A 27566-nucleotide genomic window follows, 5' to 3' on the forward strand; every position below is an offset into this window, starting at 1 on the left:
ACAGTCAACTAATACTAAACTGTAAAAACAAGGCTAAGAGGAGACAGAATAAATACCAAAAAGCTCTCCAAGATTCACTTCTGACAATGATAATTAAAAACACAACCTATGAGCTGTTAAACCCCCAAATAAAAGGAAATGCTTCTGAAAAATATGTACTTCATCTATTTATTAAAACAAAGGAAAATAAAACATGAAAAGAGTGAGTTGTTTTTAAGAGGCGAGTGGTGCCTAAATATGTTTGATAATATCCTTGGTTTTTATTCGTCTAGCCAAAAAGCTTTCCTGCTCCTAACCCCCTCAGCTCATTCAGACAGTAAGGATCAACACGACCTTTGCTTTGACTATGTCAGACTTGTGTTTCTGTAGAAAGAACGCCTCACCTTTATGCCACGTCTCTCCATATTCGCCACCTCCTCTGATGTTGGCCACTGCCAGGATACCACCCATGTGTCTCACAAAAATAAGCCTGGAAACACTGAGAAACAGTAAAAACAGTTAACCTTCCATTAACTGCCTAATGAAGACCATGTTACCCCTCTCCTTCTCAAAAAAGTGTATGCCCAAGAACACTGAGTAATATCATCTAAATAGGAGACTGATATTCCTTATATTGCTTAAGTGAAAAATACGTAACTTCCAATTAGTACCTAATTGCAAGGCTTTTTTTTTTTTTGAGACAGTCTGGCTCTGTCACCCAGGCTGGAGCGCAGTGACACGATCATGGCTTGCTGCAACCTCCACCTTCTGGGTTCAGGTGATCCTCCTGCCTCAGCCTCCCAAGTAGCTGGAATTACAGGTGTGTGCCACCACACTTGGCTAATTTTTGTATTTTTACTAGAGACGGGGTTTTGCCAAGTTGGCCAGGCTGGTCTTGAATTCCTGATTTCAAGTGATCCGCCTGCTTTGGCCTCCTGAAGTGCTGGGATTCCAGGCGTGAGCCACCGTGCTCGAGCAAAGCTAATATGTTTTCACAGGCATTTGATGTGTCTTATTTTTCTAAACAGATAAATATTTCACTATACAATTCATAATATAAACAGAGAAAAAACAAAACACTGCCAGCCCAGGCATGGATGGTGCTGGGCTCACACAGGAACACCTGATAATGGTCCTGTTTATCATTTTTTTAGTAACTTTCTCCAAACTGTTTAAGTTGGAAAATAAAAACAGCTTTTTCTAAAACACGGATTTTTAAACATGTTTTCCAGTTCTACAGGAACTTCGCCGTTAAACTAGCCAACACAGGGTGTGCGAGAGGTAAAGGCGATCAGGAATAGAGTTTTCAGGGCTGGAGGATATTTTCTAGAGATAAACGGAAGCAATTATAGCACAAACCCTCTAGGAAAGTGTTAAGTCCTTCGGAAAATCTGGATTTTATTTCCCCCTTCTTTTTCCACTATGACCCTAAAAGTACTGAGTGACACTGCTGCTAGTTAAAATTAACTTTGCTTTGAGAACTATTTCTGAGAATTGTGTCACTCTTTTAGAAACTGGGGAAATCATGGGCTTCTGCAACCTGAAGGCTCTTGATGGCTTGAATGCTAATTTCCTAAATATTGAGGATGAACAGGAAAGGTCGAAAGACTTAAGGTAGATGTATCAGCCATCCAACCACACCTTATTAGCCAAACTGTTGTTTGAACACCTGGTCCTCTCTCCAAGATTTTCATGCATCTTTGATGGTCTCTTCTGAGACTACTATTAAAGGCACCGGGTTCTGGGATGAAAATGGCCCTGGGACTTATCTCTTGAATCCCAGCAGGGCAGGCTTAATCAATGCTTGTTGCCCAAATGAACAAAGACAAGTGCTTGTTTTAGGTATAGTAGACCTACTCAGGAATCAGTGTTGTCTTGATCCTATTCCACCTTCTGGGACCAGGGAAATGGGGCTGGAGGTGACTCATTATTCACTGAGGAAGCACGTGTTCACTGCCCCACACTCGAGCATCCCTGTGAGCTAAAACTGAAGCCTGTATTTTAACATTTTGAGTGATACAAGGATTAGGTTAATACAATAAACCAACGTTTATTGTCTTGCTTTTTTTATTATTTTTACAAGGGGCAAGGAGGCTTGCATTCCTAGAAGAATAATTTCAGGGAATACATATGGCATGTAATATTAACACATAGATATCACTGTGTTAATATTACATATTTGTTATTACAACCATAACAAATCTCATTGCCTGTGAAACTTTGGAAAGAGATGGGAAGTCCCCATGTCTGGAATGCTGCCTGGTAGATGGCGCTGTCAATACAGGATAAATGAACAGCAACCGTTATGACACTTTTCTAACTAGTTTCCCTTCGTTTACTCATATGATGATGCCACGTATCTTTTGAAAATACTGTTCTACATCATGATTTTACACAAAAGCCTCCCATCAGCTCCTTGCTAACAAAAAAGTAAATGCAAACTCCTCAGCCAGATACTTGAGATCCACAGTTTCATTACAAATCACTTGAGGGCAGGCATCATGTTTCATACTTCATTACACCTAAAATAAAGAGCTTCTACAGATATTGAGTGCTCAAAACAAAGTAACTGTTCTTGTATTCAACTTCAGGACAGATGGTTAAATCTATTCTGAATTTATGTCCTGGTAGTCACCAGTTCATGAAGCTCTTCCCAAACAGAAAAGATCCTGGATGAATCTGTGAATCAGATTTCATAAGGGGTTCTATTTGGAAGATGGCTCAAAGTTAGTCTTGCTGGTAGGAAACTCCTTGTTTTTACTAAAAGGGCTCAAGCAAATTCCACTTTATATTGGCAATGGGATACTAAAATCAAGTTTGCAAATAACAAAGAAGATATTTATACCAACAGCAGCAAACATATGAATGTAGAATTTTCTCCCTGAACGTAGTTATCTGGGAAATAATCATAGAAACAGTGAGCACAGAACAGTCTGAAATATAGATGATGTAACAGAGTATACAGAAAACATATTTATGGCTGAACGTTAAGACAGTCTATTTTAAGACTTTGCTGGTGAAAAATATCAGCTAAGAAATCATTCCCTCTGAAAAGAATACTGAAGGTAGTGCAGTGGAGCAAACGACAAACATCAAAGAAAGGAGCTTCCTTTAAGACCTCGACTCATGCTGATCTTCCTGGAGTCATGCAGTCATAGCCTCCCCATCTAGTTCTCAAACAACCTATTACCCTGAATGAAAAAACAATTTTTTTTTTTTTTTTTTTTTTTTTAAGATTAGCTTGTAAATGATCCTTCAATTCCTGGTCAAAATTTCAATAGTTAACACACAATCCTGCCCATCTAGGAAAAAAAGAATTTTGTAGTACTGTATTTTATTTTATTTGAGACAGAGTTTTGCTCTTGTTGCCCAGGCCAGAGTGCAGTGGGGTGATCTCGGCCCACTGTAACCTCCACCTCCTGGGTTCAAGTGATTCTCCTGCCTCAGCCTCCTGAGTAGCTGGGATTACAGGCACCCGCCACCACACCCAGCTAATTTTTTTTTTGCATTTTTGGTAGATATGGGGTTTTACCACATTGGCCAGGCTGGTCTTGAACTCCTGACCTCAGGTGATCCACCGGCCTCAGCCTCCCAAAGTGCTGGGAACCACCACACCCGGGCAGTAATGTATTTTAGAAAGATGATTTAGTACAGCACTGGTTCGTTTCCACTCTACGGAAAAGATCAAACACTGGCACTGTGAGTGCATTCTGAGCTCACCTGTAGTTGGGTGTGATGGATATGTTGAAGCCACCATAGCCATATAAGAAAGCGGGATGACAACCATCCAATTTTATGCCTTTTTTATGCACAATGAACATTGGAATCTTCGTACCATCCTTGCTGGGGTAGAAAATCTAGAACATAAGAAGGCAGAATATAAGATTTAGCATTACTTAGTAAATACTGCATGCTTTTAAATGGGAAAAACAGTAAACTCTCTCTTCATGATGTACAGTGGCACAATGAAAACCTATCGCCTCTAAAGGGCTTTTTGGTGAAGAATCTTTCTGTTTTTAAGGAGAGCACACAGAGCAGTTTAAAGAGGCTGGCTCTGAGAACGGAGACCCACATTTAATTGTTATTCCACAGCTATCTTGCTGGTGCCCTTTGCATGTTGTTTCTCTCTCCTAGCCTCAATTCTGCATCCCCACATGTAGCCATCGTGCCCACCTCTCCAGGCCTTCCCGAAGCACACACAGAACAGGCTTTCCATTCTCTGCTCCTTCTCACCCCTCTCAGCACTGACAGAGGCAGATTTGCCATCCTGCCAAGCAACTTAATCTAGTAAGACTTATACTCCAGAAAACAAATTTCATATTCAACTTCCTCTCTAAATGTTAAGATGCTCAAGATGTCATTTTCCTATGCTGAACTACTAAATAAATGTTAGCAGCAACAAAACTTACTAGCTGAGAAAGTTGATGAAGGAAAACATGGAAATCCTATTATTCCCAGTAAACAACGACCCTTCTCTCCACTATTGATAACTAATATAACGTTCCTAAAGCCTTCCTGAATCCGGGCTACCTCAGGCAAGTTCAAAGTCAACATCTTCATAGCCTTTTGGATAAAGGATTTGAAAAAAGGCATAAGGAGAGGAACATTAAAAGCTAGTCAACTGACAAGTCATAGAATAAATTAGAAGCCACAAAAAGCTGATAATGCTTTTTTCTCCTGAAAGGAAAGCAGTGAATAGCTTTCTCTTTGAGTAAACATGTTTTTACCGCAAATAACTCCTAAAAAGTGCCCCAGTTTGGAATCGTCTTGTTGACCTTGTGTTCTAGTCATGGCTATAAGCCTTTACACTTCATGTGACCTGGAGCCATATTTTATCCATAGCTTTTTAAGGCAGCAGTTCTGTTGCAGAAAGTTGCCACAGAGTCCATGGAAATAACCATGGGTGGGGCGGGCGGAGGGAGAGTGGGCAGGGATGCAGATTTAGAGACAGGAGTTATAGGACCATGATAAACGCCTGCAAGTCTGGTAGTTTTTTGAAACCTGCCAAGAAACAGTAATATAAAAAGAGTTTGTTTCGGACTCTGCAGAGAAATATTGAGATACACTTAAATTTGGCATCTGAGGAATCATGGAGAATACTCTTCAGAGTTCAAAATTATCAGAGGGGATACAGTTTTATTTAAAGTTACTTAGTGCCAGTCAGCAGCCACTAATAGAGAAACTGTGTGGGTAGGTACAAGTAAACAGAGTAAGAGGAACAAATTCCAAGGGACTGGCTGGGATTAGTGAGCTAAGACTCGAGTTAGAATTCAGAGCATTATCCCCACAGAGGCAACAGCATCGATGAGCAAATGAGTAAACCGTCTCACTGATGCTACCTTCACAGAATCCTCTGTTCAAAAACTCACATTCCCTCCAACCCAGCTTCTCCCCTAGTTTCAAATCCCAGTCCAGCTCAATTCTCCCCAGGCTGACCCCTCCTCATGCACCCTGATCTTCACGCAGCCAGCTGGACTGCTGCACTCCTCATCCCAGCTAACAGACTCTCAGACCCTCCACTGTTCCCACAGTGCTCTATCTCTTGATGCTTCATGACACTTCAACTTCCTCCTCCCATATCACTTTTCTTGCTACCATCTGTAAGATTTCCAGTGCCTGCAAGCCAGCCTGCAATTAGCTCTCTTATCTGACTCCAGGGTGAAAGCATCCTTTGAGAATACCATTGAAAGCATGAAGTTTCCATTATCCCCGCAGTTACAGAAATATATCTAAGCTTTAAGTTGGTGTGGTTCTAATGTTAAAAACATTATGTTGAATTTGGTCCAAAATGAAAGGACATTGTAAAGATGACTTTATTGTGGGGAAGACAACTCCTTACAGGAAGGCTATTTTAGTCTTGAAATAAGCATATAGGCATACCTCAGAAATACACTGATTTTTTGGTTCCAGACAACCACAATAAAGCAAGTCATACAAATTTTTTAGATTCCTAATGCATATAAAAGTTGTGATTACACTACATTGTAGTCTATTAAGTGTGCAATAGCATTGTCTAAAAAATGTGTATGCCTTAAAAAAGGCTTTACGGCTAGAAAACGCTAATGGTTATCTGAGACTTTAGCAATTCATAATCTTTCTGCTTGTGGAGGACCTTGCCTTAGTGTGAATAGCTACTGATCCATCAAGGTGATGGCTGCTGAAGGCTGGAGTGGCTGTGGCATTTTCTTAAATGAAGACAACAGTGAGGTATGCCACACTGATGGACTTTTCCTTTCATGAAGGATTTCACTTTTTTCTTCTTTTTTCTTGCTGCCTCTGTAATTGAAGAAATAGCAATGAAGGATTTCTATGTAGCAATGGAATGCTGTCTGTGATGGTTAATACGGAGTGTCAACTTGATTGGACTGAGGGATACAAAGTATTAATCCTGGGTGTGTCTGTGTGGGTGCAGCCAAAAGAGATTAGCATTTCAGTCAGCGGGCTGGGAAGGCAGATCCACCCTTAATCTGGTAGGCACAATCTAATTAGCTTCCAGGTATATAAAGTAGGCAGAAAAACGTGAAAAGGAGAGACAGGCCTAGCCTCCCAGCCTACATCTTTCTGCTGTGCTGGATGCTTCCTACCCTCGAACATCAGACTCCAAGTTCTTTAGTTTTGGGACTTGGATTGGCTCTCCTTGCTCCTCAGCTTGCAGACAGCCTACTGTGACCTTGTGATCATGTAAGTTAATATTTAAAAAGTTCCATATATATATCTCCTATCAGTTCCACCCTTTAAGAGAACCCTGACTAATTCACTGTTTGACAGCATTTTACCCCCAGCAGAGCTTCTTTCAAAACTGTAGTCAATCCCTTCAAACCCTGACACTGTTTTATCAATTAAGTTTATGGAACATACTAAAACCTTTGTTGTCATTTTAACGATGTTCACTGCCTCTTCACCAGGAGTAGATTCCATCTCAAGAAACCACTTTATTTGCTCATCCCTAAAAAGCAACTCCTCATCCATTCAAGTTTTATCACAAGATTTCAGCAGTTCAATCACATATGCAGGCTCCATTTCTAATTCTTGTTCTCTTGCTATTTCCACCATGTATGCAGTGACTTCCTCCATTGAGGTCTTGAACCCTTCAGAGTCATCCATGAGCATTACAATCACTTGTTTCAAACTTCTGTTAATGCAGATATTCTGACCTCCTCCCATAAATCATGAATGTTCTTCACGGTATGTAGAATGGTGAATCCTTTCCAGAAGGTTTTCAATTTACTTGGCCATCATCAGAGGAATGTATGGTAACTATAGCCTTACAAAATGTATTATTTCTCAAATAGTAAGACATGAAAGCCAGAATTACTGCTTGATCCACAGGCTGCAGAATGGATATTGTGTTAGCAGGCATGAAAACAACATTCACCTCCTTGTATAGCTCCATCAGAGCTCTCGGGTGACTAGATGTGCTGTCAATGAGCAGTAATATTTTGAAAGAAAATCTGTTTTCTGCGAAGTAGGTCTCAATAGTGGGCCTAAAATCTTGAGTAAAACATGGTGGGAACAGATGTGCTGTCATCCAGCTTTGTGTTCCATTTCTAGAGCACAGAGTAGATTTACCACAATTCTTAAGGGCCCTGGGATTTTCAGAATGGTAAATGAGCACTGGCTTAGCCCTTAAGAAAGTCAGTCTGTCCTTTGAAGCTTTGAAGTCAGGAACCGACTTCTCTCTAACTGTAAAAGTCCAAGATGGCATCTTCTTTGAATAGAAGGCTGTGCTCTCTACACTGAAAATCTGTTTAGTGTGGCCACCTTCAACAGTGACCTTAGCTAGATCTTCTTGAGAACTTGCTGCAGCTTCTATATCAGCACTTCTTGCTGCACCTTGCACTTCTATTTTATGCAGACGGCTTCTTTCCTGAAACCCTCTGAGCCATCCTCTGTTAGCTTCACACTATTCTTCTGCAGATTCCACACCTCTCTTGGTCTTCATAGAATTGAAGAGAGTTAGGGCTTTCTATGGATTTGGTTTTGGCAAATGTTGTAACTGGTGTGACCTTCTAATCAGACTACTCAAACTTTCTCCATATCAGATACAAGGCAGCCTTTCTTATCATTCATGTCTTCACTGAAGTAGCATTTTCAATTCTTTCAAGTTTTTTTCCTTTTCATTCAACTTGTACTGAGATAGACTAAAAGCTAGCCAAGCCTCTTGCACATTCCTTCCTCACTGAGCTTAGCCCTTTCTGGCTTTGATTTCAAGTAAGATGTGAGCGTCCTCCTTTGACCTGAACATTTAGAAGCCACTGGAGGGTTGTTCATTGCCCTAATTGAGGCCCAGGGAGAGGGAGTGAGACATGAAATGGTCAGCTGAGCAATCAGGACACATACAACATTTATCAATTAAGTTCATAGTCTTATATGGGTGTGGTTCATGGCACCACAAAACAATTAGAATAGTCACATCAAAGATCACTGATGAGGGATCTCCATAACAAATATAGTAATAATGGTTTAAAGTATTTTGACAATTACCAAAGTGTGACACAGAGACACAAATAACCATGTATTGTTGGAAAAATGGCACTGACAGACCTGCTTGATTCAAGGTTGCCACAAACCTTCAATTTGTGGAAAAAAGAAAGGGGCAATTATTTGTGAAGTTCAGTTATACAAGTAATGCCTATACATGTAATATACACATGAATAACTATTTTATCAAATTCCTCTGTGGACACATGCATGCACACAGCAGTATTTTCTGACATTTCCAATTATGGAATGGTAATTGAGAGTAAATCTAAACTTGCCTCTTCAATAAAAGGGCAAATAATTTCTGAGTCTTTTGATAACTATGGAAGGAATCCATATAGACATTTTAGAAACAGCCCTTCAAAAGAGCCTAGGCATTTTCCATCATGTACTTTCTACTTCTTTGATTTAACCAAAACTGGTTTCCCCCGAAGCCACTTTTCCCCCCAGCTTTGTATTTTAATGGGTACAAAGAAGCCCCTTCTTTCAAAACTTTAAGAGGCTTTGGGAGTGTCTCCTTTTTCATTGCCCTGAATTTGCTGGGTCAGGAGGAGAAGCGAATAAACTCCTTGCTTCCATATGCTTCCCACACCTGGCCAAGAAGCTCCACATCAGAGTCTACATCAGTGGTTTTTGAGCCTTTTTGGCTGGGCCTACAAACCTGTGAAGAAACTGTTAAAAATACAGTTTCCCAGGCTTTATCCCCAGAGTTTTGGATTCCACAGGTCTAGAGCAGAGCCCCAAAATGTGCAGATTTAACACATATCCTACATATTCCGTGGCAGGTGGATCTGGGCTCAAAACACTGGTCAGACCATCTGCTTTTGTCACTACCTCTTTCCCTACCAATTAATATCAACTAAAACCAGATGTTTTCCTGTAATTCTTGATCATTTTAATGCAAGTCTCTACACTTCTCTTTACCCAGGTCTCCTGTGATTTTCCTCAGTGACTTTAACAGTGAAGCCTGTCCAGCATCCTCACCTTACAGATACCTGAATGCCTCAACAGCAAGACCTTAGTTTCCACCCTACCCTAGCCCCTGGTTCCCTCCAATGTTTGCTGTGTGTCTGTTATGTGCCAGGGGCCATACTCAGCCCTGGAGATGTAAAGAAGGCGAGCTGCGTGATCCCTCATGGGACCCCTCATGGGATCCAAGAGTCTACTGAGACAAACCAGCACAATACTCACCGATCACCTTGGTTGTGAACTTCTGCAAGGAACTAGGACAACCCCCACTGTGGTTCTAACTTGCCCTGTTGCCACTTCTGTCATTTCCTTACCCCTGAGGTATCTGCTTTTATTTTTTAAAACAACTCTTACGGAGACATTCAGCTGTTTATATTCTCTCTGGCTGTCACCTTCCCTTGGGCTTTCCTTGCCCAACTTGGGACCCCTGGGCAGCACTTTAAATGTCACTAAGTTTGGAACTCCTTTAATTTCGACTCTAACCCATTGGATTCCTTCTCCTCCCCTGGGCTGCTGGACACTCAGAAAATGCCAACTTGCTTCATTACAAATGCATACTTGAACTCATCTGGGCCCTGAACTTACGTCTTAGGTCTTTTCCTTCCTAAATGTCTTCCATCTTTCCCCACCTAAATCAAGAGTAACTGTTTCCAATGTTTTCCATTTTCCTTCATTTCTGACACCACCATTTGCATCCCTACTCTGCCTCTGGCCTTGCCTATCCCTCATAGGGTCCGTCTGCTTGGAGTTCTTGGTAAAGCTTCTGCTAACTTCATTCAGCCTTTACAACCCCAGAGAAAGGAGGATTGCTCTGTCTTGATTCCATCCCTTACTGCCTCCACCACTACTGTGACAGTTTTTGTTTTTTGTATTTTTTCCCTTTCTTTGGCATACAAATAGACTCAAATTTCTCTTATCCTAGCCAACAAAACCTTATGTTTCACCCTGTCTGCCTCTTAAGCTATATTTCCATCTTTCTAATAGATTAATCCTGAGCACCCCATACTCACAGCTTACCACTTTCCCACCCCATTGATTCCTATCCCCATCATGCTCTTTCAAAGGTAATCAATGAACATTTGTCTTTCTCCATCCCTGCCTCTACCCTAGTGGTGGTGGAAAATCCTTTCCAACATTTTCATGAGCACATAGACACACACCTATTTACATGGTCAAATATACATAGGTTATTATTATATAGTGATAAATGGAATTGGGCTAATATTGGGCTATGATTCACTCTCCCTCCTCTTCACTTAGCAATTTATCATGGAATTCTTTTCAGGGTAAAACACTCAGATTTATCTCATTTTAAAAAATGGCTGCCTAATATTTCATTCTATGGATGCACATACATTTAACCATTTTCTCACTGATATTTAGGCTATTCATTATGTTCTGTGATTGGTAATGATGGAATAAATCCCTTTTAGATAGATCTGTAGGATATATTCTTAGACATGGGACTACTAGATTGAAGTATAAGTGCACTAAAAAATGCAATAAATTCGAACCAAATATCCTCCAAAAAGGACTTAATAACTTGACAATGTTCGCCTAAGTGTCCATGTCTCATCAGCAATGGATGTTAAAATAGATTTTAATTTTTACTAGTCTAATAGGCAAACACTGCCATTTCCTTATTGTATTTTTTTTATTAGCAAAGATTTTCATAGTCATTTTATATTTTGTCCTTGGAGAACAAAGTATGCCTGCTCGTTCATTCTGTTACTTCTCCTTTCTGATTACAGAAATTTATCTTACATTAAAGGGTAGTCACCTTTTTTCTATCATGCTTTGTTTATATTTTATCCCAGTACACCACCTTTTTTTCTTTTTAACTTTCTTTGTGGTGTCTTAAGGTGCAAGAAGGTGTTAATATTTATGTACCCAAATATCTATTTTTCCCTTTCAGCTTCCTATCTTATAAACCATTCTCTACCCCACGTTATAAATATATTTGTCTATATGTTCATCTTGACTTTTTACATTTATATTTTACTTTTATACATGGCCTAGGATCTAACTACTTTCCCCCAAATGGCCAATTTTTATACACCGTTTATTAGAGAATCTGTTCTTTCTCTTTCCCTCGCTGCTCAGAAATGACATGTTTGAATTGGTTCCCTTCCAGGTCTCATCCCTTTCAATCCCTATATGGCAACTGCTTCTATGGTTTCCTGGGTGGAGTATTTCTGTGGCTCTTTTTCATTTCACTAAATCTCTGTCAGGCTTCCTAACTGAACCATTATTGGCTCCTCTTCCTCTTGTTTTGCAATTTTCTATACTTGGCTGTCTCTTTTCTCTTTTCAGATTCCCTCTTTGCCATCTCAGAGAGCTCCAACAATCTGCTCTATGTAAAAGACCTCCATGTCCACATCTGCAGGCCCATAGCCAGCCATGTGTTTCCTGGAAGTCACCTGTGAGGGGTTGGTTAAGAAGCCCATCAACTTGCCTAGGGTATGGGGGTTCATGATCTCCTGTGGTGGATGACCTGCCCACATCTCCAAATTAACATGCCCAGACACACCTGGGCACCTGGCTCCTCCAAGGGCCTCTTATGTGGGCTAACAGCAACACTCTCTTCTCAACCACCCTACTGTCAACCCTCAGGATCATCTTGTGCCAAGGCCCCTCACACCCAGGCACCTATTTGGTCATTTGGTTTCACAAGCAAGTGTCTTCTCTGCCATTTATATAGGCAAACCCACACAGGGCTCTGTACTAGTCTCCCTGACTCCTCTCCTCGGCTACAGTGGAGTTGTGATAGGAATATTAGAACCTTAAACTATTATTAGTAACATATAAAATGTCATTTATACATATATATATATAAGAGCCATGAGTGCCTGATAAGTAGACAGTTGTCAAAGCTTAACTGTACTTGTTGTTTCTTTACCTGGTAGTTTATTGCAACCACAGTACTCAGGTTTAAGTTAAAAAACAAAATTACTTCCTTTCCTTTTTCCCATACTGTAACCAATGAGAGAGCTGATAATCCACCTCCCTTCTTTCTGAGTATCCACTGTGCACACCTATTTGTAGTGAGATGCCAAAGCTTTTATGGGACCCTCAATGGATGGGAAAACAAAGTGCTCTCATGGGATCTAACAGACGCCCACTTGAGTAATAGAAAAAGTCTATCTGTCATCCAGGGCTAATGGCTCATCATGTGAGGCAGACAGGGCCCTGTCTTCCTTCTTCTTGTCAACAGCAGAGTAAATGGGTTATACAATAGATCCAGTTCAACAAGGAGCCTGGACACAGCACCCCCTTTCACCTTAACAGACTATAAGTACCACCAAAGAATCCACGATGAACAAACAGATGGTCTTTGGAAGCACCCGTAAGATCTTATGAGTGAGACTATCTTAGAGCATATCAATGAAAGACACAGTAAATAAAACCAAACATTACGACAGTGATTGAAAACAACAGTTAGTTCTAAGCATTAGTGAGCCAGCCAGAGGCTGACCAAAGTTACACTCTAAGCTTCTTTCCTTAATTTCATTTTCTTCTCCTTCAAATGTTAGACTGTTTTGGCATCTTGCGCGGCTGGAGAAGGTGGCCCTAGCCCCTGTTGTCGTGAAGAAGCAGGTGGCCAAGGTGATGAATCCCCTGAGAAAGACCCAAGAATGTTGGCACTTGCAGGACATCTGGCCCCAAGAGATGCTCACCAGCTTTGTCAAGCGGCCCTGCTACATCCAGGTGCAGTGACAAAGAGCTGTCCTCTAAACATGGCTGAAAGTACCTTGGTGAGGAACCAGTTGGTCCAGGCCTTGGGCAGCAAAACAACACTCAGCTGCCTAGGCTGGCCCACAAGTACAGACCAGAGACAGAGCAAGAGAAGAAGCGATGGCTGCTGTCCCCGGCTGAGAAGAAAGCTGCCGTCAAAGGGGAGGCCCCCACTGGAGACCACTTGTCCTTGGAGCAGGGGTTAACACTGTTGCTACCTTGTGGGGAGAACAAGGCGGCTCAGCTGGTGGTGACTGCGCACAACGTGGATCCTTTCAGGCTGGCTGTCTTCCCATCTGCCCTATTATCACGAGAGGGGTGTTCCCTACTACATCATCAAAGGAATGGCCAGGCTGGGACGTCCAGTCCACAGGGGGACCTGCACCAGTGTTGCCTGCACACAGGTTAACTGGGAAGACACAGGAGCTTTGCCTAAGCTGGTGGAAACTACCAGGACCAGTTACAATGATGAATATGCCAAGATCACTATCACTGGGGAGGCAATGTCTGGGGTCACAAATCTGTGGCTTGCATTGCCAAGTGGCAAAAGGCAGAGGGTCAAAGGACTTGCCACTCAACTGGGTTTAATGTATACTGTTGAGTTTCTGTACTTAATGAAAATTCTCCTTCGAAAACAAACAAACAAAAAAACTTAAACTCTTCATTGTGGAGAGGCACAGCAGCATAACAATACTATTCCACATCCCAAACCAGAAACAGTAAGCACCACAAGGCTGTAAGGAACCACACCCTTCATGAAACCCACACTGATTCCTGATAGAGGGTTGAGAAGGGTATTTTCTGAGCAGTCACAAGATTGTGCCACCTGGAAAACAAAGCTGGTGTCTGTTCTTTCTCAGCCCTGAGGATATAAGATAATAATAGTGAATTCTGGGACTCTAAAATGTTTCAGATATAAGAAGAGGTTGCCACTCCAGGACCTCATCCAGCTAGCAGTGTTCTCTTATTTTACAAATGAGAAAATAAGATTCAAGAAGATAAAGAAAATTGCAAAGGGCCAGGTGTGGTGGCTCATGCCTGTAATCCCAGCACTTTGGGAGGTCAACGCAGGCAGATCATTTGAGGACAAGAGTTCAAGACCAGCCTGGCCATTATGGTGAAACCCCGTCTCTACTGAAAATACCAAAATTAGCTGGGCATGGTGGCAGGCACCCATAGTCCTAGTTTTTCAGGAGGCTGAGGCACGAGAATCTCTTGAACCCAGGAGGCAAAGGTTGCAGTGAGCCAAGACTGCATCACTGCACTTAAGCCCGGGTTACAGAGCCAGACTCTGTCACAACAACAACAAAAAAGATAACTGCCATGGCAACACTGCCAGCTTATGGCAAATTACTACAAAGGTCTCCCAAGTCCCTGATTCAGTGTTTTTTTCTTCCTATATCACAAAGTAATTAACTTCAAGTTATTACTTCCTTGTAAGTATCTTTATTGTGTTAAATTATGCAAAATGTTGAAAATGTTACTGCCTTTGGCATAGATTTAAAATATTCATTTCTTTCTTCCCCAAGACAATGACCACCTGGCTCTAGGGAACCCAGGGGACAAACATCATTCTGCCAGAGATGCTATCCCCTATTTTCTTTTCTTTTCTTTTTTTTGAGACTGAGCCTTGCTCTATTGCCCAGGCTGGAGTGAAGTGGCACGATCTCAGCTCACTGTATCCTCTGCCTCCTAGGTTCCAGAGATTCTCCTGCCTCAGCCTCCAGAGTAGCTGAGATTACAGATGCACACCACCATGCCCAGCTAATTTTTATATTTTAGTAGAGATGGGGTTTCACCATGTTGGCCAGGATGGTCTCCATCTCTTGACCTTCAGTGATCTGCCCATCTCAGCCTCCCAAAGTGCTGGGATTGTAGGAGTGAGCCACCGCACCCAGCCTATTTTCATTCTTTTCCTTTTTTTTTTTTTGAGATGGAGTCTTGCTCTGTTGTCAGGCTGGAGTGCAGAGGCACAATCTTGGCTCACTGCAACCTCTGCCTCCTGGGTTCAAGCAACTCTCCTGCCTCAGCCTCCCAAGTAGCTGGGACTACAAGTGTGCACAACCACGCCCAGCTAACTTCATTATTTTCTTTAAAAGGAGGCTTATTCAAGCATTTCAAAAGTCCAGATACAAAAGTGGCTACTGTTATTATTTTAGAAAGATGATCCCTCTCCACACGGTCATTAGTGTTACTATCTTTAAGACAGATTATTAAAACAATAAAAAAATCCCACTATATCTTGCCATGGCTATTCTACTAAATAAATTCCATTTCAAAAGTATTTTCTTAAAGGCTTAGCAGACACAATTCAATTGACAAATGAAAAAATGCTTGAACAAATTATAAAGCTATCTCAACCTTTTAAGTAATCAAATTTAAAGCAGCTGTGATTTTGCACATTTAAAACCATATTCTAAGAATAACAGATCCTTGGGCTGAACGCTTTACATTAAAAAAAATACTACTGAAGAAATGGTGTACATTTATATAAAGTACATAGTCTAAAACTTCAGAAATCCCATCCCCATTGTCAAGCACAACTTTCTAGAGGCATCATTAAGGATAAAGCAGTTTAACTCTGGAAGCATGTTTAGCACAAGATGGCAGTCACTAAATACCCATCTAACTGCCTTAACAGGTAAATCTCGTTAAAAAAATCATCTTCCTTTAAAGAAAAAAGAGAAGTAAATGCGACAAATCGAGGGAACATTATTGTTCCATCAAGTGAATGACCTTAGTTGTGGAAAGATCAACTGTCTCCTGGAAATGACGATTCTCCTTGAGATGCATACATTTAGTAATAAAATCAGTTGTTAAGACGTGCGAATGTGCAATCAGTTAGGCTCCTGAAAACAATACTCAGTGACACATCTGATCCAATTCAGATACTGTGCTATCTGAGGCAAATGCCAGGACTCCCATTATCGCTAGTCCTGGGACGTGCTCATCTAAGAAAGATGAAGGTAGGCTGCAAAGGGCAGGCCCTTCAGAGAGAATGTCTGCTGACAGCAACTCCTGCCTAATTTTAGAGCCTGACAGGTTTAAAGCAGAATGTTCATAAAAGGTTGTTGAGCTCCCCCTTTTTATCAGAGTTGACAGAGACCACTTGTGTGGTCTGTGCTATGTGCACCAAATAAATCTGATAAGAAGCAGAACTGCTCTGAGAGTCCACAGGCAGCACGCAGAGGAACAAGACATTCCATTACCAGAAGAACTAAGCAGTAGGCAGGCAACCTCTGTGCTTCCGTTACCCTGTAAAATGAGCATACGAAGAACTTCTTAGGATTTAGAGGGAAGCACTACACGTTTCTGTGCTATACTAAGGTGAAAAAGACTAGCCTGGCATTAGAAGGCTGTCATCTTGTCGATGTTCCAGGCATTTAATTTCGGGGAGTGGAGAGGAGTTTAAGTGTCACCTTTGGGCAGAAAGAAGAAAAGTCTATTCCAGACTGCTTTAGTTTTTCCAAGGATGGCTGGGCATTTTGGTATCACTGGGGATTTAAATGCTCCCTTAGGACACCTCAATAACAGCAAAGTCAGTCTATTTAAAATGTTTTAACTTTCAGTACATTTCTTGAGCACCAACAATGTGCTAAGTGCTATACTGATCATCTCTGCAGAAATTTACCAGCTCTCTAAGACTCAGCCATCTGCTTTTTGGAATAATATGCCTTTTCCCAGTCTCAAACTGTGAAGCAAAAAGCGAAATAGAAAGTGGAAGTTCTGAATACAAGGAAAGAAGAGCAGTGATGAAGGCACAGCTGGATATCGTGCTATGGCACTTTGATGAGTTTATTTGGATTTTAGCGGTAACCTGGTGTTTTGAGGTAGAAAGACACACAGGGTTATGATGAATAAATCTGACTTGATTGTAAAATATAAAAAAGCCATATTCAGTTCCACTGATCTGATCTCTTTGTAGTTAATGAAGACGCATAAGACTACATTTTCATTAAAAGTGAAGGGACCCTGCTACATGCCGAGGCTCAGAGAAAGCAGTTTCTGTTTTGGTACAGGCAGAAACTGCCCTGTAACATGGCTCACTGCAATGGGATTTAGGCTGCACATGGAATGCATATGCTGTGTGTTTTGCTGCTGCATGAAAACCACATGATGAATCCATCATCAGGGGGATGTCACTATTGCACTGCTTGCACTCAATAAATATTTGTTCAATGAAAAAATAAAGTAGAATTGCATATTAAACACACACTTTTTTTCTTCCCCTCAGCCAGCTCTGTTTTATTGGCAATGTGATGCTCAGGCCTTGATTGTGTACTTCCGCAGCAGGTACAACTGCTCCTTCTGTTGCGGCTTCTTGGTCTTCAGGTTCTCCTTGTGCTTGCTGAGCTGGTGGTGCCTGGCGTGTGTCTTCTCAGGTTGCAGGTTTAGGTGCTTAGACTTCTTGCCCTTGTAGAATTTCCTGAGGTTTTCTTTGTGGGTCTGGTTAATTGCAGTGAGAACACAGGTAACGGATTTGCGGACCACATGGATCTTAGAGAGCTTAGAGGCAGTGCCTCCTGCCACTGGCCACGCAAAGTTGGGACAGCCCCACTTTCAAGTCATCCAGCTGTTTCAGCAACTCCTCCTCCTTCCCGCGAAGGTCCTGAGCCTTGAGCTTGGTCACTGCTGCACAGGCAGCTGCTGCCTGTACCAAGGGCTAAACACTCTCTTTTTATCCTCAAATACCTATACCAGCTTGCCTCAGGTCCAGAGCTCTAAGTCATTGTAGCTACCTCTCCCACAACAACCCAGCCCTGCCTGCCTGCACACGGACCTTGGCTTCCAGGACCCCTGCTTCCAAACTGAGCACCTGCTACCAGATTAATCTATCTAAAATCTCCCTTTTAATTTAAGTCACTCCCCTATTCAAAACAGGCAATGCCTCTCCATTCTCTACAAAATGAAGTCCATATATGTATGTATATATGTATTTAAAGCAATCCTCATCCTCCTGCCTCAGCCTCCTGAGTACCTAGGACTACAGGCATGCACCACCACACCTAGCTGATTTCTTATTTTTTGTAGATACATGGGTCTCATTATGTTGCCCAGGATGGTCTCAACCTCCTGCCCTCAAGCGATCCTCCTGCCTGGGCCTCCCAAAGTGCTGGTATGAACCACCAAGCCAGCAAAAGTCCATATTTTTAGGCCAGCGATTAAAGGTCTCCCCTCTTTGCCTTCAACTTCTCTCAGTTTTGCCAACTTCAACCAGCCTCTCTTACCTCCAGAGCCCCAATCTCAATGTCACATGCTTTTCTAGACCAAATCATGACTGAAAAAAAACTATCAGCTCTTAGAATTTCACTTGTTTGAACTCCTCCTCCCCTACCCAATGCAGATACCCACAAAGCTACATCTCAGGCAGGTTCATCCTTTGCTTAAATATTTCTAGTAAGAAAGAAACTTAAAACAGCACAAATGGCCATTTTGGAGCCTCTCTGTTAGAAAGTTATTCCTTACACGAAAAGGTTAAAATAACCAAAACCAAAAGAAACAAAAGTCAGCCAAGGTTCTGGAGACAAAACCTAGTGACAGAACCTTGCAAGCTAATTATCAACTAAAATTTCCATATGTTTAAAAAGAAGTGTTAAAATACCTACCAGTTACTTTCGTATTTTTCACAACCGAGTTTTCTTTGGTTCATATTTTGGTCAAAATTCACATTATTTTACTTGACTTGCTGAAAACACCATATATCAAGCAAGCACTAGTCTAAGCGCTTTAAGAATATTCTCTCTCATTTTAATCCAAATATGAAGTCTATACAGTTGGCTCTCTATATCCATGGGATTCACATCTACAGATTCAACCAATTGTAGATTGAAACATTTTTTTTAAAGCCCAACAAAAAATAATACAACAATTAAAAACTTTTAAAAACAGGATAGTATAACAACTATTTAGGGAGGATTTACATTGTATTAGGTATCATACACAGTCTAGAGATTAACTTAAGGTGTGTGGGAGGATGACCATAGGCTGTAGGCAAATGACGTGCCATTTTACATAACTGACTTGCGCATCCTCAGATTTTGGTATCCGCAGGGTGTCGTGGAACCAATTCCCTGTGGAATGTACTATGAATACTCCCACTTTTCGGCTGGGGTCATTCTGACCCAGATACGCTGTTAAGTAAGGAACCCAAGTCATACATCTTGTAAACAATGGATCAGGATTCGAACCCAAGCTTTCTGGCTTCATACTCTATGCTCTTGGCCACTGTAAAAAAGAGATCAGCCAATCCCCGACCCCTCCTCTGGGGGCCCGCTCCTCCTGAACTCTCCATGGTACTGTGTTGTGCACTCATGTGTCTAGGCTTGTGTATCTATTTGCCTGTGTATCCAGCATGGTACCCAGAAGACAGCAGGAGCTTAGAAAACAGGTGTTAAATACGTAAATGAATGCCCAAGCTGGACCCTATATTTCAGTTAAACAGTATCAGAAAAGGTAGTTTAAATGGCATTTCATTAAAAAAAATTATACAAACAGAGCAGCCTAGAGTCTTGCCAGAAAATGCTTGTAAGTTGAAAAGTAGTAAGATAAAATTAACTTTGGTTGAAGCACTTAACAGATTATATAAGCTTTTTGAGGTCATAAATTTCCAATTTATAACTAATGAAATATATTTAACATCTGACATTTTCCTTATGTGTAGCTGTTAATCTGTTAATTTAGTAATGCCAGGGCAGAGGAGCTTTATGAGCTCTTAAACTGTTTAGTTACAGTAATTTACTGCATGAGATTGTGCCTGCATAATAAAAACCCAACAAGGATACGTGAAATCCATTCCTTCCTTCCTTCCTTCCTTCCTTCCTTCCTTCCTTCCTTCCTTCCTTCCTTCCTTCCTTCCTTCCTTCTTCTTTCTTTCTTTTTTTTTTTTGAGACAGAGTCTCACTCTGTCACCAGGCACCAGGCTGGAGTGTAGTGGCACAATCTTGGCTCACTGCAACCTCCACCTCCCGGGTTCAAGCAATTCTTCTGCTTCAGCCTCCCGAGTAGCTGGAACTACAGGTGTGCGCCACCACGCCCAGCTAATTTTTTGTATTTTTTAGTAGAGACGGGGTTTCACCATGTTGGCCGGGATGGTCTTGATCTCTTGACCTTGTGATCTGCCCGCCTTGGCTTCCCAAAGTGCTGGGATTATAGGCGTGAGCCACTGTGCCCAGCCGTGAAATCCATTTCAAATCCTCATTAACTCAGAACTATAGCAGACCACTTATTTGTTTTATTGCATTAGAGAGAAAAGTAAAATTAATAACCAAAATGCTGAAAAGACAAACTGACTCTGGTCAGAATGTTCATTAACAGAAGAGAACAGTGTAGCCTTAAAAATGTGTGGCTGGTAACTATTTACCCCTTAAAAGGGTGAACTATTAAAGAGAGCAAATGTTAGTGTGGAAAAAGCAGAGCAGTGTTAGTGCAGTTAGGTGGTTCATGGCAGTGTGTGGGGATTTAATGGGACTCTATGAAGCTGAGTGTGGCCCCGAATTGAGGACAGCAACAAAAGTCCTAGAACCAGGAAGCTGGCATAACTGTTCAATTACCATTTTTTGTTTGATTGTCCAAAGGAAAGTGAGATGCAGCAACACACCGAGGAGCAAATGCACATAAAATAATCTTTACTGTAGAAAAACGAATGACCAGAGTACTGAAAAGGTGAATTTGTAAGTAAAATTCTTTGGCACAAAGACATTTATGCAAATTTCTGTTGGACAAATCTAATACTATTATACTCTGATCCACTTCTACTTAGAGCCTCTCAGACAATACAAATGCAAATCACCAAAATAAATCCTCCAGGTGAGTAAGAGGCAAAAAGAAATCCATCAGAAATTATTTCAAGTTGCTTAAAGAACAATCACTGAGGAGCCCATGAGCACCACAGTGCTCTGCGCCTCGCACCAGGAAACATGGGGCCAGAAGTGGACTCAGACTGGCGAACGAACTGAGCCTGCAAGCAGGTGGTTAGTCAGAAGAGACTGAACTAGGGGCTTAGAGGTGGCATCGCAAATTGCTACTGGGAAGCAACTTACTAAGTGGGGCGGGTAAAATGAAAACAAATCACAAGGTTCAGAAATCCTGCTGTGAAGGTACCAGAATATTCTTTTTGATTTATATTCCGAACCTGGCTGTGTGAAATGTTGTTTTATATTTGTACAGTAGAATAACAGTAGCAGAAATGTTATTGGTCAAATCATATATATCTTTCTTGATGGCCCGGACGTGCCTCCCACCACTCTAGCCCCAGCACTATCGTCATAGAAAGATGTTTGCATACTCCTTTGTTTCTAAACACAGAAATATACTTTTAATCTTACAGATATACTTCTTTCTTTCTTTTTTCAGGCTCTCACTCTGTCATCCAGGCTGGAGTACATTGGTACAATCATAGCTCACTTGCAGCCTTGAACTCCTGGTCTCAAGGGAACCTTGTGCCTCTGTCTCCTGAGTAACTGAGACTACAGGTATGTGCCACCATCCCTGCCTAATTTTAACTTCTTTTGTAGAGATGTGGTCTCACCTATGTGTCCCAGGCTAGCTTCAACCTCCTGGGCTCAAGTGATCCTCCCGCCTTGGCCTCCTAATGTTCGGGGATTACAGGCATGAGCCACCTTGGCCAGCCCTATATATACACCTTTTTTTATTATCACCAGTATAATCAAGAAAATGAAAGCTGAAGATGAAAAACTGAATCATGTTCATGAAATATCTAGAAAAGAACATGGTATACTTCACTGATGAGAGACGGCATTCAGAATGGTGGATGAGTCAGCAAGAGGGCAGGGCCCAGGCTGGTGGGGTCTCATGGGCATTGCTCAAGGCTGGTCAAACTGTCAGACAAACATCATGAAGGCTAGGCTATTTATTAAGAAGCCACTTTATCCTAAGAAAAGAATGGCAAAGAGTCACTTCTGTTTTAGTCTTGATCTCAGAACTGACTGCCCTGCCTGCTAATACTGATCCCAGCCAGGATGTCAACCCATTAATGAATGTATTAAGAATGATATAAATCATTCCTCAAGCTGACACCACCACAAACTCTCAATATTGTGGTGTAATGTGTTTACAGGAGACTGGACTTCACCAATGTCACCCCTAGGAGTCTGGCTAGACTCCATGTATGTTTTTCCACTGATGAAAGCACACCATCTTCAAGTCAGTCTAGAATGAGGAATTGGTTTCTTGACTACCATATCAACCCACCCCACTGTGAGCCCAGGAGCTGGGGTGAACCCAGTGGTTATGGAGAAGAGCAGCCCTAGAAGGGATCACAGCTCTCCAAGAAGGGCTCTTTTTGGAGGGGTGGTAAAGATGGAGGTGGTCCCAGAGAGGCATTGAGACAAAAAGGCAGGTGAGCAAAGAGGGGCTAGAGCAGGTGGATGCAAAAATCAAGAACTAACGGCTAGTGCCTGGCACACTGTGATGCAGCTGAGGGTCACTAGTGGCCATCAAGCCCCCCCATGCTGCTTCCCTGCCTCCACCATCCCCTTCCTCTACCTCTCATCCTGCCCTCTTCTCAGAGACCCTAGGCATTTGAAGAAATGATGGGTCCCCATCCAAGGTTCCTGCATCCAAATAGGTCCACAGAGGACAGATGGGGGCTGAGAGCCACTGGCAGACTCCCAAGCCCAATGGAAGCTGATCTATAAGAGGCAGCCACAAAGATCAGGCCAAGGTTGCCATCAGCTCAACTTAGGCTGAGCAGAAGCTCTGACCAGCAATTCTACGTATTCTCTACTCAGTAAAGTACAAAAATAAATGTTAATAAAAACAGTGTGCTGGAGACACAAACTCTCCCACCATTTTAAGTCTGCCAGAGAAAGTAATAAGGACCCTGGAGGAGAAAAAAAAAACTATTGATCAGGTTTTCTAGAGCTGTATTTTTAAAGAAAATGCTTGGAAAAATGAAAGCTTAAAAGAATGGAATGAATTTCTTGATAGAATTTTAGGTGCTGCAGTAAAAAGGATGAGACAGGGTATAGAGGTGTCCCCCAAATTCCACCCAGGCCTACCCTGCCTTCTCGGAGGAAGGAGTGCTGTTGGCAGGGCTGGTCCCGTTTGTTCTGTCCCGTCTCCTCCTCCCAGCACATGAAGGAATGGCTGTCGCGCTCTCTACCCACCCTCAAATTGTCTGGTCTCACAACACATTGATGGCCAAAGAGGTGTGGCCAGGGGTGGGAGAGTTACCTCTAGACAAAAGGATTGAAGGCCACCAGAAGGTATCACACACTTTATCTCTATGACTACAGGCACGCACCACCATGCCCAGCTAATTTTTGTATTTTTAGTAGAGACGGGGTTTCACCATGTTGGCCAGGATGGTATCGATCTCTTGACCTCTTGATCCATGTGCCTTGGCCTCCCAAATGAGGGGATGTGGTAGGCAGCCCAGGCCGACATGCAACAGACAGGATGCAGGAACAAGATAGAAGCCTTTCTGGCTTTAAGTTCCTGAGAGTTCAGAGCTGCTTATTAACTGCAATGACTGCACCTATCCTGACTGATATAGAAAAGAACCAGGTAGGAATCTAATCGTAAGAAGGAGAAAATTCTAATGCTTAATATTTGTGAGTCTTCCTACTCCTAAACTAAGCACATAACAAAAAATGTAAATACTTCACAATTTCAAAACTCCTTTTTTTTTTTTAAAGATGGGGTTTCACCATGATGGCCAGGCTGGTTCTGAACTCCTGACCTCAGGCGATCACCCACCTCAGCCTCCCAAAGTGCTGGGATTACAGGAGTGAGCCACTGCGCCCGGTTTTTTTTTTTTAAAGACAGAGCCTCGCTCTTTTGCCCAGGCTGGCATGCAGTGGCATGATCATGGCTCACTGCAACCTCTGCCTCCAGGGTTCAAGCAATTCTCTGGTCTCAGCCTCCTGAGTAACTGGGATTATAGGCATGTGCCACCACATCTGGCTAATTTTTGTATATTTAAAAGAGACTGGGTTTTGCCATGCTGACCAGGCTGGAAAACTACTTTTTTTTAAAGTTGAAACTCACAAATTGTTTGAAAGAAAAAATAAGTAAGCAGATGGAGAATTCAGGGACTAAGAGCTCTCACAGAAGGAGAGCAAGGAGCTGTTGCTTCGATTCCCTGCACTGAGGCCCCCAGGCACTCTTGGACACTCATTCTCTTTCTTCCCTCCCCACAGAACACAGAAAATGCCCCTTCTGCTGTGAAGGCCAATCCTTCCTCTTAGGGCTGTGGCTCCCCTCCCCTTCTCAAGGAACTTGGTTCCTGGAGTGATTCCCTCCCTCTAGACCAACCCCATCAATGCACCAAGGCAATCTAGTGTCTGTCACTTTAACATGTCCCATGCAGCTTATAATTGTATGGGGTCTATTTTCTTCCCCTTTCCTACCTTCTCCCTGGTCCTGACCTTAATGGCACAAATGCTGTGAAAAGCCTTGTTGGTAAAATAAGTTTTATATAATTAAGATTATTTTTTTTTTTAGATATAGTCTTGCTTTGTCACCAGGCTGGAATGCAGTGGTGCAATATCGGGCTCACTGCAACCTCCACTTCCCGGGTTCAAGTGATTCTCTTGCTTCAGCTTCCCAAGTAGCTGGGACTAAAGGCACGTGCCACCATGCCCTGCTAGTTTTTGTATTTTTAGTAGAGACGGGGTTTCATCATGTTGGCCAGGATAGTACTGATCTCTTGACCTTGTGATCCATGCGCCTTGGCCTCCCAAAGTGCTGGGATTACAGGCGTAAGCCACTGTGCCAGGTCGATTTTTTTAAATAGGTTTTCTTAGCACAGCTGTACAAGTTATCCTATAGGAAGAAAAGGTCAAATTTGAAAAGTAATCTGAAGAAGAGAGAGAGTGGAAGCAGGATGTAAACCACAGCTGTTAAAAGTCAGAGATACTCAATTAATATACCAGGAATTGTATTTTTCTTAAAAAATTTAAATAATTTTAATATAAGCTTTTTTTTTTTTTCTGAGATGAAGTCTCACTCTGTTGCCCAGGCTGGAGTGCAGTGGTGCAATCTCCGCTCACTGAGACCTCTGCCTCCCGGGTCCAAGCACTTCTCCTGCCTCAGCCTCCCAAACAGCTGGGATCACAGGCGTGTGCAACCATGCCTGGCTGATTTTTTGTATTTTTAGTAGAGGCGTGGTTTCAGGTGTTAGCCAGGATGATCTTTACCTCCTGACTTTGTGATCCACCTGCCTCGGCCTCCCAAAGTGCTGGGATTACAGGCATGAGCCACCATGCCTGGACCCTAATTTAAGCTTTTTACACCATACCATTAATACAAGATTATTTTAACTAGAAACAATGCCATACAAAAATGTTAAAAGCATAGCTAATTCTCCCCATCTTCAATCACACCTACTCATAAAGAAACCAGTGAGTGATAAAAGCATCTACCTCCTCCTTCCTTGTCTTTCTTGATACACCCTGTTCAGCCCTTGTCCACCCCACTACTTACTGAAAGGGCTCTTATCAATATCACCAACAATCCACCTTGCCAAATCCAAGAACTCCTCTTCCATCCTCATTTACCCAACCATCAGAACTGGGTGTTGCCTGCCACTCCTTCTTTTAATCCCCTTTCCTGGATTTCCTGCTCTACCTGGTGAGGCCTCTGTGGGTTTAGCTCTCACCTTCCTGGCTGCTGCTTCTCATGCTCCTTTGCTGGCTATTCCTCCTTCAACTGACCCCCACTAGATGTGGGGCTCCCCCAAGCTCAGTCCTGAGCCTTCTCTACTCTTTAATATGCTCTGCATATAACTTTACCCTTGTCCCTGGATTTAAGAAACATATTTATGCTGAAGATTCCCACTTAAAACTCAGATCTCTCCTTTGAGCATGAGACTCAAATATCTAATTCCCTATTTGACATTGCCACTTGGATGATATTTAACATGTACCAAAAACTTAACTAGTTCAAAGTATTTATCCTCCTAATCTCATCCTTCACAACCCACTGCCAACTCATTGATAAATGGTGCCAGTTTCTCAGATTCAAAATCTCAGTCATTCCTCAGGCATCCTTTTCTCTCAGCCCACCAACATGCAATCCCTTAGTGTATCTTTGCAATTCTACCTTCCAGGTATATTACAAACTCACCAGCCTGCCTTGTCCACAGTCCCTACTCTAGCCCAGGTCACCTTATCTCTTATCTGGTCTACTGCTACCAATGTCCACCTGCTCTCTCTACTTTCTCATCACCTCCTCTAATCTGTTCTCCACAAAATGGAAAATGGTATTCTTATATCAGAACCATGTCGCTCTCCAGTATAAAACTCTGCAGTGACTTCCATCACACTGGGAATTAATCTGACATCCCTAACACGGCCGAGGCTCTCTGCCTTCCCTGCTGCCCTTCATCCACTTTCCCCTTACTTACTGGGTTTCTCTCAGGTCCTCTCTGAGACCAAATGCTTTGTTCTCAGGCCTTTGCTTTAACATTCTGAGCTGCCTGTCCCCCAATTTCACGTGGTTAGTTCTCTCTGAGCCTTTAGGTTTCCATTTAAATGAAAACTCAGGGGAGCTTCCATGACCACTCAAGCCGCATGGGACCCTCTGTCATTCTTGGCTACAGTCTTTGTTTATTTCATGCACAGCTCTTCTCTCAACTTGCAATACTGACATTTATTTTCTGTTCACTTGTTTTTGTCTGTATTTCTCATAAGGGCAAAGATGACCTCTCTTCAGGTCACTGCTACATTCCCAGTGTTTAGCACAATGCTCGACACATGGTACATTCTTAATAAAACACACTGACAGGATGAATGAAAGGTGTTCTTCTGCATCACACCTGCACCCATCAATGCTGATAGAGAATTTCTGAGAAAAGGTAAGAAAGGGCAGCCATATATAGATATAAATGAATTGTAAATCCAAACAGGTGAGCTTTAGGAATCCCAGAATACTCCTTCATTGCTCTTAGCTCTAAGGATTCTGAGCAATGGTGTCAAAGTCAGCACTTCCAACACAATCAGATCTGCAGATTCTCAAACAATATGCCATCCACAGTTCAGATTATACTCCTTCCCAGTATCTTCCAAATACTTAAATTAGCTATATACATATTAAATTCTGGAGTTGAATTAGATATATTCTAGGCAAAACAGAAAACTTGTGGCTCCAGATGTAGGTAGCACATAATAATTTTTCACTTGCAGCCTAAATGATTTTCTATTTTAAGTTCAATTTCACAGTCAGTCTCTACCTGAACTGAGATTTAAAAGAAAAAGCATGCTGTTTAAAGACATGCTTGTATGCGTATATTAATGTTTATGGCTACTTCTATACATACAGATGTATACAATTGTACACACATAGAAGCTCGGAGGACACAAGGAGTCATCTATTACTTGATCCAGAACTAACTGGTAAATGCTCTTAAAGACAGAATTAAAATGGGTTTCATTTATCAA

The 27566-nt window shown here is 42.0% G+C and overlaps 1 protein-coding gene and 1 pseudogene across 2 annotated transcripts in view; both read right to left on the bottom strand.

Annotated features, from left to right (window-relative positions):
• PREP (prolyl endopeptidase) overlaps positions 1 to 27566 on the bottom strand; it is a 120208-nt gene that overhangs the window by 7935 nt on the left and 84707 nt on the right. For both annotated transcript variants that reach the window (XM_035296416.3, XM_002806719.6), the window contains 2 exons: positions 3700 to 3836; positions 384 to 478 (listed from right to left, as the gene is read on the bottom strand). In XM_035296416.3, coding sequence (XP_035152307.2) covers positions 384 to 478; positions 3700 to 3836 — 232 coding nt within the window. The remainder of the gene's footprint in view (positions 1 to 383; positions 479 to 3699; positions 3837 to 27566) is intronic.
• LOC108591037 (large ribosomal subunit protein uL29 pseudogene) lies at positions 17302 to 25681 on the bottom strand (annotated as a pseudogene).

The sequence above is a fragment of the Callithrix jacchus genome, chromosome 4 (genome assembly GCF_049354715.1).
Source record: "Callithrix jacchus isolate 240 chromosome 4, calJac240_pri, whole genome shotgun sequence".
Classification (NCBI taxonomy): domain Eukaryota; kingdom Metazoa; phylum Chordata; class Mammalia; order Primates; family Cebidae; genus Callithrix; species Callithrix jacchus.